Raw genomic sequence first — 16598 nt, forward strand, 5'->3', positions numbered from 1 at the left:
GGTGGCGCATTGGTGATGTAAGGTATCGCTTAAATGTTTTCGTGTTGGTGACCATAATTATCATCAGGGCCATTTGCTTGTCCGCCTACATTTTTTTATAAAATTTCTGTATAGTTTTATTTTATTTTTGTTATTATTATTTTCCATTGCATATACCTTTCTGTACCAAGCATTAAAATTAATTAATTATGTCATTAATCATATAAAATAATACTTTATTACTGTTCAACTTATATTAGTACTGTATCCCAAAGTAATTTTAATTTCTTAAATTTACGTTCTTATAGTCAAATACTCTAAGTGAAGATACGTAATATAAAATATTGAATAGCTTAACATAAGCAAGTCTAGATTAAAAAGAATCTTCAGCTAACATCTCAAGTCGCCTACGCTCTCTTTGAATTATAAGAAACCTTTTGTTTTTCGCAATTTAGAAGTTTTTACCTTTTGTTGTCTATGCTTTATCAAAGACTATAAGTATCACGTACCTATATTTTTCATCTCTTTATAAATTGCATTAATATAAAAAATACCTATATCGAAGTTAATAGAAAAGGTGAATATGCTGAATAGATTAATTGCTTATTTCAATCCGTTTATCTTACCATAGACAACAGAGAACAATGGTTTATTGTTCATACTTTCAGCAATATTCTTTTAGCATTTGTTCCGAAGTTTACAACGAATTGTGACTCTTACTGAAAAATATAACTGTTAATATAGACTTAACATTTAAATATAAATATTGGCCACATTATAAAATATTCCGTTCATAACATGAAAGAAGAATTAATGCCTAAAAATAATATTATATGTTAGGAAAAGAACCATTATCCCGCTCTTATGCAAATTAATGAGCCTTTATATTGCAGAATGTCTTTATTTAATAATTACCTAATAATTTAACAAATTGAAAATAAAAAAATCGTTTTATCAATTAATTTGTCGGTCTAAAAATTGTTGCAAATGGATTATAGTTTTTATCGTATTAGAAAAACAAAGTATATCGAAAAGTGGATTCATGTTATTCATTTAGTAAGAATGAGTGTAATACTTGGTATATAAGAACAATATATATTGTTCGGATATAATGAATGGGTATAACCGAGTCTAGGTTTACTCAAACGATGTCAGTGATGTCATAGTTTTAAAATGTAACATTTAGCATTTGTTTGTATAACACATTACGTTGCTAGTGTTGCTACATTGAAGAATTCTCAGCAGTTGCACTATCTAGTTTATTGTTTATATAATATAGTTCAAAATCTAGTATTTTCTAATTTTACAAAATGTTTGGCTGTTATAGAGTATGGTAGTTTTAAAACTCATCTTTATATTTTAAAAATAACAAATGTTGCAAATGTTTTACTATTGCGTTTTGTATCTTAAAATTATTTTTCAAAGATTTACATTTTTGCTTTTATTTTTTCTATTCGTTAATACTGTCAATATGAATAAAGTTTCATATTAATTTCTTGAATTATAAAAAAAAACTGTGCTAAAATATTTAATTTATTTTAAGAACTTGTTCGATGTTTAAAATTAAACAAAGTTTAATTTTTTAATTTATATTTATTTAATGATCATCTCTTAACCTAAGACAGGAAACATTTATAAAATAGCAGCTAATCACAATAATATAATCATAACATTTACAAAACTCTTAAGTTTATTGTTTTAAACTGCTTACATCGCCTCTTTATATCCAAGCGCCGTTATCCAAAACAGGATTCACTATTTGTACCTTAAACAATGTGGTAGCGTTCAGATTCTAATTTTGTTTTAAGAACGATAAACTAATTTAAGAATTCAAATTTAGAAAAGTATTTTTCTGAATGAAAAAGGTCTAGTAATTAAATTAGGTATTTGTGAATTACTTTATTGATATACATTTTTTTTTTATTATAGAATGACAAGTGTTTGTTCACAACAAAACACGATAACATGTTTCTAAAATAGCCCAACGTTCAGCTTGGCAATGTATTTGTTTGCTAACGACTTTAAAATGCGTTTAATTTCTTCACTCGGCTTAAAGCTGGCTCATTAACCTCCGATAATACGCTAGATGTGGCACTGTAATGACGCGCGGGAATGTTACAGTTTATAATACACAACTTTGATACAGATTAGCAATGCTTAATGTTCTAAATAAAAATAAGAAAAAGTATAAATATAAACTTTTTCAAATAAATGCGTAAGTATTCTTAATTGATTTATGCAGCAGTATTTTTACGTAGAAAATATATTTCACCCTTTATTGATCGCAAAAATAGTTTTTTACTAAACAAGCAACCGTAAATTTTAATAAAAGACAAAAGACGTCGCACTTTATTCAGTCACTCGGAATAGACGTATAATTTGCAGTTATTGTTATTCTACAATGCGTGACTAACATTTTTAGTATTAAAGTTCTTTGTGAAGCACTCCTTAGTCATCGACATTATCGTTTACCCGAATAAATTAGGTAAGGATAGCAATTACTAAAACCCATTCCTATGTGCAGAGCTTTAGACAACTATTATGAATTAGTGAAGTTTATGAGTAAAGCGATTTAAAAAAAAATGCAATATATTTTTTTAATTTCCTTCCTTTTTGGATATAATAATAAAAATCGACTTACGTCATAATATTAGTAAGTTATTTAAAGTGTATTGTTACACGATGATATTAGGTCATGACAAACTAAAACTAAAATAGTGTGACTTAAGACTTTTTTATTAATTTGTTTATTACATTCATACAAACAAATAGGTTCCCCTCATACATTGCAAAACATATTTATTTGTCTCAACATAAACTATTGTTCAACTATAAATAAAAACAATGATATTTTTCAATAAAATTACGCGTACAAATTGCAACGGCTTGTTCTAAAAGAGGCGATAATTAAACTATAAAACATAAGTATAAATTACTTGAAACGATAACCTCTCTGTTTTGTAAATTATGAAATAATAAAAAATCTACTCGTAATACATAATTATGTGCGTTTTACAATATGTTTTTAAAAGTACATTTGGTTTCTGTTTTAACAACTAGTGAACATGATCTGGGACACGTATTCAAGAAAGCAACTCGATAGCAACTTTGGCTTTATATTTGTCCTACTCTTTCATAAGGACGGCGTTATTGAGTGAAAGGGATGATGTTATCGCGTTTTGAAATTGCTACCAAGTTTTGTTTTTTTGAATAGCGTAGTTTTGAAAAGTTCGTTCGACATATTTTTTTAGTGAAATACCGGAAGCTACCCGGCGGCAAAGTCATACAAGCACTTAAATTTACAATATACAATTATTATCAACATACAAACTCCATACAAAAAAAGAAACAACTACATTACATTACAATAGTGAAGAAAACATCTAAACGCACTACCGTCGGGTACGTGACTCGAAAAACCGGTTAATCCGTATAAAATGGCCGATATAGAAAAGGAATCAATTTTAATAAGCACATTATTTATACACAGCGTTAATTCCAAAAAAGTTGGATGGGGAAACTAGCACAGAATACAAATACGACATACAGGCTAGGCTAATATCACAGGAGGTACTGGGAACGGTGCGTCCCACTCCGCCACCCTTTTCGCCCCCACTTCCCCCACTGCACTCCCTGCCCTTCTCCAGGTATTTACTATTCAGAGGGGGCGAAACGGGCTACTACCAATATATTTTGCGACAATTAAGATTTTAATAAAGTATTTCAACCTCATTCCATTGCACAATGTAGGTACCGACCGAAACGTGAAAATTGCACAATCTAGATTACCATTCCGATACATTTTTAACTAAATCAATCGTCTAAAATAAATTAACAATGACAACACATTTAACATGTATTCGCTAAGTAACGATAAGTACGTAATGATCGCATATCCAACCAATTATAAATCATAATGGTAACAAAGCGTAAATTGTGAGATAAGGTAACATAAAAAAGTATATAAATTAAAACAAACTGATATCGCTTTATAACAGTCGAATGTAAAATCAGACTTATTAAAATGCACGTTTGATCAAACGTTGGGTATTCGGCCCAACGTTTGGCCTTGCAAATCTACACGAGTAAGGTCACTTATGCTCATCTGTTGTCGAGTGTCGACGACGATCACACGTCATCACTTATAAGGTTTTTTCTTTTGTTACGGGCATATGATACGACGATAATACGTAACATTCGATTGCCCCCTATAAACACCAAGTATTTCTTAATAAGCGTGCCGTCTCACTCATCACAGCGAAGCACACTTGGCTTTTACTTTCAAATTTTATCGGATGCGAAATACTGTTGTAGTTTAAGATTACATATTGTATTTAGAGTAGAGCTCGTGAACGCATATTCTTTGTACGTTATTTGTTTTGAAATAAAACTATCCAAATCACTAAAAAAATATCTACAAATTCTGCGCAACCGTTCCCACATGTTTTGCACTATACCTTAATCACGAATTTATTTAATTATTTATAGTACAATAATGCATTAATAATAATTATGGCTTAAAATCTACAACTCCAATGTTAACCGTTGAACGTCCTCACTGTATTATCTCCTGGTCTGAATTGCAACTCGACGTGTTCGCGAACAAAACACACTGCTGGTCCTCCGATAAAAGAAGTGATCGTCGAACACTAATTGGACCGTGCCCGTCGGCAGCACCTGAGCAACTTTCACTAAATAATAAAAACACGTTAACAAAGTAAGTACCTCTCTTAAATAACAAAGAATTGGCTAAACGTCAACTGTCCGTTTCGGGGTAACGAGAATTCTATCAATGAGATGTCCAGCGGTCAGGTTGCGAGTTGCGCTCGACCGCGATCCGGAACGCATCGGGCACATTTGGGCGAGTTTGTTCAAAACGCGCCCGGAAACTCGGTCAGCGACTCGAGCGCCTACGGCTCGCGTGAATACTTCACTCGGGGCGCTGGCATCACAGCGAAGAGTGTACGTGCGCAGTGCGGCGCGGTCATGAGTCGAGCACTGTTAGAAGTCCAGGCGGCAAAAGGGCGTCTTGTCGCGAACCATCTTGCATCTGCCGCGCTAATTGTGCGCAGCCAAGGTTCGCATCGCCTAGTTCAGGTATTGCGTCTAAAAGCGCGAGACATTCATCCTCGACAGCACGTCGAGCCTTTTTTCCTATCCATGAGTCATCGCATTCTTCTCTCGCCCGTCGTCTTCTAGCTTCCTTTTCTTTACGAGCTTCTTCACTAAGACGGCAATATGTGTTATTTATGCACACAGAGCGTCTGAGATCTCGTGCAGGGTCCTCGATATTTTCCAATTTCTGCGAGCAAATTTCAATAACTCGCTTGCGCTCCTCGTTGGCGCGGAGTCGTGCAGAGATCATGGAAAGTTTGGGTCTGGCGGCGGCTGGCTCGGTTCGCGACGGACCGAACATGTCGTCCTCAAAAGCGTCCGCAATCTCGGCTCCTCGCGAGCTCTCCCGCTCCTCTTGCGGTGTCATTCTGCAACAATTATAATAAAATATAAGCATTTATTTAAATAAATCCTAAACACGAATTGGGTATTTTAAAATAAAGTAATAAACATATAATATACATAATCAAATAATTTGTGTCGAAAGATTTATTTAAAATGTCGTTAACCGAACTTGAAACGAAGGCGTCAAAAATGTAAAAGTTGTCGTATCCATAAATGTTTATTAACGTATCGCGGAACGAATTTAATAATAAACTGAGCCGACGCAAGTACTAGGTCAAAGAACAATGCCTCGATGCCTAAACGGGCCAATAAGATTCGCACTTGATATAATCCATCCGCAATCGTTATCGTAACATAATATAAAACGAGCAAGAAACTAAGTAAATATTCTTTAAGTATTAATAAGGTATCTATAAATATTGTTACACCTACCTCGCTGATAATTCAGAGGAGATAATAAAAAATCCTGACATGTACATCTCCGAACGATTAAATAATTAAAAACAAGTAACACGTCAAATATCACAAAAAGTTCAAAACACAAGCACTGAAAGAGCGCTATTCGTCACTCGTCCTCGGCGGTGAGCAAGTATAAAGGCAACACAAACAAGTGAAACAGAATTAAATTGCGCGAGAGGCGCGCGCGCGCAGCTCAACGATCACTCGACGAATGACAGTATACCTCACTGTAGATAAGACATTGAAAAAGCCAATTGCGTCACCCGTGTACGGCTACGTACGTGCAGAGAGGAAGCGGGTGACGTAGACTATAAACCGTCATTTAGACGCTATTGACTGTAATGACTCGTTCTATTTGTTTACGACACAAAAGCTTTCAACGACGAGCTAATCAGTTAAAACCCATCGATGGCACCTGATTGTAAAGGAGCAAGAGCAAATTGTCTAATCAAACAATCCACATTTAGTAGAACTCTAAAGACAAAACCGGATCTCGTGTATAAACAGCAAATATACTAGCACGAATCAAAACTTATAAAGAAATCAAATCTCACTTAATGACTCTGCCAGTCATTATTATCGTTATTGAAAACGAATTAAGGAAAACCTATGTACAATCCGTCATACTTGAAATAATGAATAAGCAATTCATATTTAAAATTAAAAGCAATTGGGTTAATAATTACATGATACATATTTTTGAGAATGTTGAAATAGCTATTGCCTTATAAGATCATCTTTAGTTGGGCGGTTTCGGCAATGGAAGTGCAAATGGAATTAGATAAGAAAACCCAACAAGTTTCTGGTTATTGGTCGAGAAATATCTCCATCCAATCCAAAACAATAGCTTAAATTATTCCTTTCAGAATGACGAAGTACTCTTTGCATCTTGTAAAACATATTGGGTCCACTCGAGGTTTGACAAAGTTCTAAGACATTTGACTACGCAAGTACTCAACCGAAATTCAACTCTTATGTAATATTTGAAGCCGTCCTTCTAAAGATACACATACATAATTAACTGAGTTAAAACTTTTTGTGATGTTATTAATAGCAACTACTCACATAGACTATTTAAACTTATTTGTGGCATTCATATATCGCCAAAAATTTGAAGTGACTAACTTAATAATAGATAATCAATTATTATGAGAATTTTTTTTAGTTACTGCCAACAAAATTCAATCAAAGAACAGTGAAAGTTGTTGGTTAAGTTCATTTTAGATAGAAATTGTACAATATTTTAACAAAGAAGCAACAAATTTATCTCACTTTCTTTTTAAAGATTTAATTTTAAAAAATACGATGTTAATTGTTTTATTTACTTGAATGAAAGCCGATTATCAAATACCACAATAATATAAATCTCTGGACGATGTGACAAAGTTTTAAATATGATATCTTAATAGGAAAAAATCTTATACATTTATTTACGCAAGAAATTATTAAGTCCTTAAAAATATACAAATATGAATTAAAAAAGTGACTGTATCTTGACCGCATGAAATGGTGGCAAGAATGCTGGGCAGCGTTAGTAAAAATAATAATTTATAGTAATTTAAAATAATAATAATTAATGAATTTTATTAATAATATTCAGCCAGGAAAACTAAAATACTATAATTTGAATGTAGGTAACACAAATCATAAAGAAGGACAATATTTCCTTGTAAGAAATTACAATATCTTGTTGTTAACTTGGACCAAGTTAACAGTGCAATGAATGACGGCTGACACTAGATTGAATATATTGTATTCTGAACGTAGTGGAGCTGTTTTTTTATTTTTTGAGACGAAAGCGCGACAGTCGACCGTGTGTTGCCGACCCCTACAGTTACGATCTAATAAATCTAACTCCACTCGTCTCGAGGTTACATACTACCTGCACTTTCTTTTCTCTGTCTCACACGCGTGCTAGCACGAAACCAAATGACATTCTACCGAAAGATCTTAGAGCGATAAACGACAACAAAATTAGAGAATTGTGTAGGATTCTAGGAAATAACTAAATATGGTTTTTAAATGTTTCAAATTAAATACTAAAAATTCATAACAATATAAATAAAAATCATATAACCCCGGTATAGTTAATTGTATGATTTAATTAGATTTTAGTTTGTCAGTACAAACGAAAAGTCACATATAATATACTCGTAGTATATGATATATGAAAATTAAAATACTGTAATTTGTATGTAATACATGTAGTTTATTTCAATTTCTTGCAAGAAAACATTACGGCATCATTTCAAAAAGGCAAGTAACTGCTAGTATTAAATGTATTAAGTCAGGAGCGTTATTCGTTCGGATTGTTCTGGTTTTCGACAGTACAACGACCGAGCGACCCTCGCGTCCGAATTTTGTCGAATAGAAATGGCGTATACTCACTCAGTTATCGGCTATCGACGACGGCTTCCGAAACCAATAATTTGAGTAAAAAATACGGCCTCTTAACTTATAACACGACGTAATCTAACATTTGTTTAAAATGCTAATTATTAATTTCAAGTCAATTATATTATAATAGTTATTAATAAACGCGAGATTGATTTGTATGTAATTAATTAACCACAGCCACTTATATTGGATACCTTTGTGTTAATAAATCTAATTTTAGAATTAAAGCGTGGCTCAGCATTTTAACCCTCAAGGCCTCATGATGTAGTTAGTAGCGCATTCTTGAAAGAGGTCTCACATGTGATTGATCGTGGAATGTAGGCGTGAAACGGTACTATGAGCATAACGAACAGTAATATCTTATGATAAAATTTCAACGCAATTTTCAAATATAGTTACCATTGTAAGACTATTGTCTAAACTTTCTGTCGCAAATTCAAAACTTAAACTGGTCCAATTGAGGGACTGCTGACAGACATTTCGTATCTTTGAAAACACCGTTAGGCGTTGCTAATTGCATGGACTTACACGACACTACAGAGGAGCAAATGTGTAAATGATTCACTTTTTTTACCATAAACTACTTTAAGCTTTTTGAATAATAGTACCGAAAACAATTCTTGAAGTAATATATTTATATCGTTTTTGTCACTAAAATAACGATTTGTAATTCGTATATTAATTAAAGTAAAGCTTATTCATTTAAAATAACCATATCGAGTTATATTGTTATCGATACAAAGAAAAAGTTGCAAATATATACATTGTCAGTCATGAAAAGGGCAAAGGTAACTCCCACATGCTTCTCGTGTGTAAAACCTACCTAGAACTGTAATGTCAATTTAAACATAGAAGTAGGTATACCTAATACATTAAAATTTCTTAATTGTTTTATTAGTAAAATCCCTAAAAAGATTGAATCAATACTTTATACATGTTTTAAGGTTTGACTAGTAAAATTAAAATCATCGCAATTATCTTATATTATAGGAAATTATCATTCGTTTATAGACAAAAGAACGTACAAGGCTATTTTGAACAGTTTATCAAATGTTCTGATAACGCATGTTACGTAATAAACAAAGAATGATATTATTTCGTATCTTTGGCAGATTTTATAAAATTGATATTAATATTGCGAAATGGTGTATTTAATTTATATATCATTCCATATAAATATGGTGAAGTATTGGTATGAAAAAAATGGCGGTACACTTATCACAATATATTGTACCACCAAGCGATACCTACTAAGTATTGTTGTGATCCGGTTTGAAGGGTAAGCATTTGGTTAGCCAGTGTAACTTCAGGCACAAGGGAGAGAAACTGAATTACCAAGGTTGTTGCTGCATTCGCGTTGATGACAGTTTACCACCAGGCCCGTTTACTAGTCGGCCTATCTACTTTATATTAAAGAAAAAAAAAATTAATAACGGTTAAAGATATAAATATTAATGGCAGATATTTTGGCGCCATTCTTTCTCATAATTTTTTAACATAGGCTTGTGCTTTATGGTATAATATATTATCAAATCAAATGCGATACAGATAAGTTTAGTAATAATAGAAAATAGCTTTGATTGGCGGCGTATAGGCGTGGTCAATTGTAGAACAATCTGTGAGTATAATTAAACAAAAATATACATCGAGATAACCTAGTCTATGGTTAAATTATAAACGAAAATTTTATTATTTACATAATAATTATGATATGTAAACTTTGTGTATATATAATATACGTAGTTAATTGAAGTATATAACGATCAAATGCTACTAATGAATGTGAAACAAATAATAGTGTGGTTATATACCTAGTTCTTTATCCAACAACATCAAATTATTTAATAGCTTTCTATTTTTCATCTGTACCACTTTTGCTTTCCAAGTGCGATATGTTTTATAACGATTTTGATTGCTCAGTCTTTTTCTTATGCAGAACACTTTTACCGTTAATATATTATAACAGTTCACAATAACTATATCATTTAATAGCATGTAATTTATCACGAGGGCTAATCAGAATTACCATATAATGAACGCTATACCTTGCCCGCTTTGGATGAGGCACGCATAAAGTTAATAGGCCACAGTAGACAATGGACGCGATACAACGGGAATAAATCACGAGTAATGGCATCGCAGTCGACGCGTTCAAGAGTTATTGACTGCGTATATTACTTAATTTATAGTGGAATATCAACATTAAATAAAATTGCATTAATTTGAACAAAGAAATATTGTAACAAGAGGTTAGCGTAATCGTACGTGACGATCGATCTGTCTTAGATTTTTCATCATTCGCTTTTGTGCATTTTAGAATAATTTGATATCAAAACACTGTTTTGTGTTTTGATAACTGATAATAAATAGATGTACTAGAAAATGATCTTGATTTGCGGGGTATAGGCGTGGTCAATTGTAGAACAATCTAATAATATAATAAAACAATAATAAATATCGACGTAATCTGGTCTAAAGGTAAAAAATATACAAAAAAAGCATTTTAATACTTAGCGTGTAAAAATTTGGAAATACTTATCATTGAATATCAGCACATTACCACAGATAACGAATTAGATAATAATATATTTAACCGAGGAGGCTTTCGCAGAAGCGAGTTCAATAATTATAGTACGGAATCACAAATCTCCTACCTATTCCCATCACATCAAAGAATAGTCGTTACGCGATTTCAAAGGAAAAACTCGTGGCAAACTAATTTCCTGGTTAAAATATAAAACTTTATCTCAAACATAAATTATTAGAAAATAAACAGTTAGCTTTATAATATTGTGAAATAACTTGAAATGTACATATTCTATATTTTTATGCCATAATTAATACGACCACGCAAGACAGTTTTTTCTTAAATTAAATACATAATATATAAAAAAATAAACACAATCGAAAAGAAAATATATATAGTAATACTGCGTAATCAATTTTAAAAGTCATATCAATTTTCACTCAATAGTTTAGTTAATACAATCAAAATTAATGAAATTATTTCAACCGTTTTGCATTTAAAATTCCTATTCCGAAGATCCCAGAATTGTTCGTCATACGGTTCTACTCCTGTGAGTGAAAGAGATCGCTTCTGTTACGAACAATTGGTCAGGTAGAAATGACAAACGTGGCGGTTTAAAAAAACATATTATCAATGAGTCGCAAAGTTTTATTGTTATTATTATTAAAAAGATTTTGAAAAATTACCTTTTCTTAATTTTTATCGTTTTATCTAAATGCCTTATGTATGGTAGTATTTAATGACCCAATTTAAAGCCCAATCCATTTGCGCTGGATATTTAAACTAATATTTAAAGGGCTTAGGTCAAGAGTAGACGTTTAAGGTAGGTACCAGAATAAGTTATAGGAGAAAATATGTTAATCATTGTAAAGAAACTCGTACCCTATTAAATACAAAAAAAAATATTATAACGAAATAATATCTTCTAAATGGGAAAAAAAAATCTGTTAATTAATAAAAAGTAAAAAAATCTTTAATTAAAAAAAAGTATAAAGTATATAAAATAAGGTAAGTACGTAAATTTAAAACAATCTTTACCTTTTAAACTACAAAGAACACTCCAAAAATATTATACACCAATTGTTGTAAAGTTCATAAGTCCACTTAACTATTTAAAAATACGCTTAATTCAAACATAATGCCAATCTCAACAAGCTGTATCACATGAAACAATCAACTTCACACTTGTCCAAACAGGCGAACACTACATAACTGAATTGAGAAAGTGATATCTACGTGTGCATTGTACGGCTTCGCGCGCCAAACTGATGAAACTGACAACGCTAGCGACCGACCGCTGCCGCGCGTGGCGTAATGGCGGTGCTGGCGTTCGTTCAGAAACTTCTCCGATGGCAGAGGGCGCGCTGGGAAACACCCCAGTCCTACGGGCTAAAGCTATACGACCCTTTAAGGATACCTCATTATATTTACTGTAATCCATCGCCTTTAATCATTTTTATTTATAGCTCTGGCTATGACCTTTTTTGAATACCACCTTTCGGTTACTAATGAGGCGTTTAGTTTGATAAGATGTTAAGTTGACTGAATATTTGTCGCACCTTTCATAAACTCAATAATGTTGCAGTATGTTGTTTAATATTTTCATTAACTAATGGGTAGTTATGTGATTAATTATAATAACTTAAATAATTCAAACTGAGGATGGAACTTCTTCTTAACAAAAATATATCTTTAAGATTACTCAATTGATATTCAAGACTATAGCTACATCAGTAGATACTTAATTGTAGTAGGTTAATCAATTTATATATAAAAATTAAATCGCTATTAAACGAAATTGTGTCGAGGATTATGAAAATTACCATTTACTTTGGAGGCAAAGAGGTATATTTGTGCAGCAGAAACTGGTCGGTAATAGCCAAATTTAGAATAAATTTTTACTATTTTATATGCTATTATTGAAAATATGTTCCAGTTGCTTGTTTTAACAACTTTATTTAAATTAACTTTAGAGAATATTCGTATTATTGAAATATTATTTGATTAAATATATCTTCCTAACTAAGTATCAGTTATAGAAATTGTAAAATTAAAAATATAGGGTTTAAGAGTTTTGCTATCGCGTTCGCTTCATTTTGAAGCTACGTATTCCTTTGTTTCTTGTTCCCGAACGAGACGTTATGTGATATTATATAAATACACATTATATAAGCGCGTAGTCGTAACGTTTTTTTCATATTTTGTTTCGAATTTAGTAGGGCTAAATATTGCCTTTTATTAGACCAACTTTACAAGTCTTTGCCGTAATTTAAATTTCAATTAAGATGTCCCATCGTTATATCTTCACTTTTAATGCATCCTGTGCATTACAATAGATTTGAATAAGAGCCAAATGGTGACAAGCAGCTGCCCGACCCTCAAATCGCCTTATCCAATCATGCGTGAAGGTGCACTGCGTTGTGGGCTATAATAAACTTCATATTACTGCTATTATTTACAATTACTTGTTTTATGAAGGTTGCCCGATTATTTGTGATGCCGCAAAGAAGTGAACCGAACTCTACAATTTTATGAATGTTTAGGGAATGTTCTAATCATAGTTAGAAATGTGGTCGTTATAATAATAAATAATTGCAAATATTATTTAAAACAGGTTTTGAGTTATATATAAAGTTTATTGAAAATAATAAACAAACATCAACGTTATATTTGAATACAATTTGACCTTAAACAGGTTACGTGAAGAATTTATAGTGTAATCCATGACACCATTAAGCCCGAAAGCAGGAGGATGTTGGTCCGAGGCTCAATAATCGCTCGCCAAGACTTTCACCTTCGGCGCGCGACCGCGCAAGGCCGCACCGTTCCCCGTACTTCCGCGCCTCGCGCCACGCGACCGGCGACACAACTCCGAGACCGTTTTTGCAATCCGAGTTTCGGCTATGCGATCTCATTTTTGATTACGTAATTTTAATTATGTGTCACAAGTTGCACTAAAACTGAGTTTGGAGAGTTTGACGTATTGTCATCATATTAATTTACTTACATGACAACCATTTTTTCAACAATACGTAAGAGAAAAATACTTGAGAATTTTTTTATCAAATTTAGAATTATTCGAATGTAAATGTTCAAATTAAGGAACAGGCAATCTGTTGTCTGCTATGACTCGTCTATTGTTATTCATTACCTGCTTAGGGACGAAGTACTCAAAACAAGTTTGCACACCAGCCGACCCATATTTACAGACTACAGTAGTACGATCTCATTCCGCTCGTTAAATCGATGCTTTTAATAGAGATGATGGCTCAAGACTCAAGACTCCATTATATTTAAATAAACCGGAGCGCAGGCACGTGCGAAATGTTAACCTGACATTCTCAATACCGCATTCTAACAATATTCCTGATGGACAATACCAAATCTATATAAAAAAAATATTATTCAATTCGTAAAAAGAATCATAAATATATTCAATTTAATTTGTATTTGTAGTCAAATTTATCTTACGATATCAATTATTTAAATGTTAGTTATCGAAAAATCACAATATTTAGTTACTTTAATAATCTTTGAAGATATTTCGTTTAAAACCATGTGCAAACATGGCGACAATGACCGATAATTTTAAAGCCGAAACAAAGCTAGTTTAACATTATTTTTTGTATTATCTCTTATCGCAAAATAGTCGCTGTGACGTTCAAAGATAACAATTACGTTCGATTACAAGTTTATCTTTACGGTGAACAGCACGTGAAAATTATAATTTTCCATAAACAATTCACAAAAACTAACAACAAAGAGTCAATTATCATGTACTTCCACGAGTTCATATTGAATTAGATATTATTAATACGAAACGTTTCTTGACAATGTTACAATAATTTAATTGATATTATTTCTCCTCCTTAAAAATAAACTAAATTTAACTAATTCAAAAAAGGAAGAAACTGTCAAGCTATAGCTAAGCTGTTTGTTTCATAAATCTAACTAAACTACTAAACAAATATACTTAAAACTTATACTAAAACATGCAACGCATTTCGAGATTTTCGTGTATAATACTTTTGTATAAGTAGCTGCGTTTCGTAGTTTCATCCGCTTTAAATTTAGAAATGTATGCTATTGATGACATGACAAGCGTAAATTTCATGTTAATGAGTGAAAATAACTAAAAATCATGATCTTATTACTACAAAACATTTAACTGTATTTACTTTTTGAATCTTGAACTGTCTTGACGTGAATGTATTGTTTGGAAATTTCCAAGATAAACAGTACGCAGTTGATCTTGTAATGTTTTTCAACATCTCAACCATACAACACTAGGACACGTATCAACACAATTATCCATTGAATAGTTTAAAGCTATAAAATGAGGCTTCTTAAGGTTCTCATTGTATAAAGTATCGTTACGTTGTAAACTCTTTCAGAGGAATTTAAAAAAACATACTATAGGTAGCCTGTCTAATCACAGGAGAAGTAAAGGCAAATAAACAACTTGACATTGAATTAACGTGATGTCATTGGTCGAGATCTTGTATAATCTATGGTACAAATAATATTGATTCGTGAAAAAATGACGTTTTGAATTTCGGCGAAGTTGTTATCGGAACTTTAGAAGTAATATTAAAGTATATAAGTATAAATGGAGCATATTTGTTGTATTATAAATTAAGATATACAAATCGAGAACTGTTTGAAGTGCACATATTGCGGAGCTATTAGCAAATCGCATGGAACATGTAAATCTAAGGTTTGTTTATCTTTACACGTTTCATTGGAATAGGCTATACATATTATTGTCATAATTGACTACTTGATTTTAAAAGTTACATCAAAATACATTAAAAGTTTGTACAAAAAAAGCAAGTGGCACATAGTTGTACATACAAACCTCTTTAACGCTTTATTGGAAATACTTTTTAAAGTCACAAACCTAAAATGTATTTGCATTATTATAAACGGTAGAAAATATAATCGAACGCAATGACCGTTGAGCATTCATAGTTGGTATAAATAATAATCAGGTAATGGCATATTATGAATGTATGCACGGCGTCAAAATCGATAGGGCTGCAATGTTGTTGTAATAATTAATCATTGTGTAAAGAGGCTGTCAAGTAATTATGATCAAACAGCTTGTGAAATACAATCATATATAGTGACAGAAGCTAGTCCTGGTAATAAATTAATATTAAAATTAAAATTTTGTATTTATATTTCTGTAAAATTATATTGGAATAACTTAGAAATCTCCTTAATGGAACAACTCTCCAGCAGTGGGATATATACGGACTGTTCCTTTAAACTTTATATTTCTTTTACAAAACCTTTTTCATGAATTTTAGGTACCGATTTCAAGAGTAGTGCACTCTTTACTGTAAGTGACATATTTTATGTTGTAGGTTACTGTACGTTGTCCTGTTAGTCGAACATGATTTACAGTCCTACGCAACATGTTGGATCGTTAAATTAATATTCTTATTTAGTACCGTTTAATATTTTCTTTATAACAAAACTAAATCCATTTAAAAGCAATGAGTTTAACTCTAATAATGTACGAATTTATTACCGCCGCAATCACGCCAAGTCAAGTTGATTACAAAATACCTATTTTGTTTACATTCGCGTCGGAAAAGAAACGGAGCAGCATTTACGATCCAACGGGAACAAAGACGCTAGCTTTGCCCGAAGACGGCCGACGATTGCCGAAATCTCACGAACAGCTGTGGCACCGATACACGTCGAGCCGCAATAAAACCGTCGAATTAGGCTAATTTATACTTTAACTCTCTGTAATAAGAGTAAAGTA

General features: G+C 32.0%; 1 protein-coding gene across 3 annotated transcripts in view; it reads right to left on the bottom strand.

Annotated features, from left to right (window-relative positions):
- Window positions 1-2697: 2697 nt before the first annotated feature.
- Window positions 2698-16598, bottom strand: part of LOC113399047 (uncharacterized) — a 48418-nt gene continuing 34517 nt past the window's right edge. Inside the window, exons 1-2 of one of the 3 annotated variants that reach the window (XM_026638061.2) lie at window positions 11861-12102; window positions 2698-5462 (exon numbers count right to left, since the gene is read on the bottom strand). In XM_026638061.2, the coding sequence (XP_026493846.1) occupies window positions 4964-5461 (498 nt within the window). In that variant the 5' untranslated portion in view covers window position 5462; window positions 11861-12102 and the 3' untranslated portion in view covers window positions 2698-4963. Of the gene's footprint in view, window positions 5463-5871; window positions 6119-11860; window positions 12103-16598 lie in introns of those variants that run through there. The other 2 variants (XM_026638060.2, XM_026638062.2) reach the window with 2 other exon arrangements.

The sequence above is a fragment of the Vanessa tameamea genome, chromosome 15, assembly GCF_037043105.1.
Source record: "Vanessa tameamea isolate UH-Manoa-2023 chromosome 15, ilVanTame1 primary haplotype, whole genome shotgun sequence".
NCBI lineage: Eukaryota > Metazoa > Arthropoda > Insecta > Lepidoptera > Nymphalidae > Vanessa > Vanessa tameamea.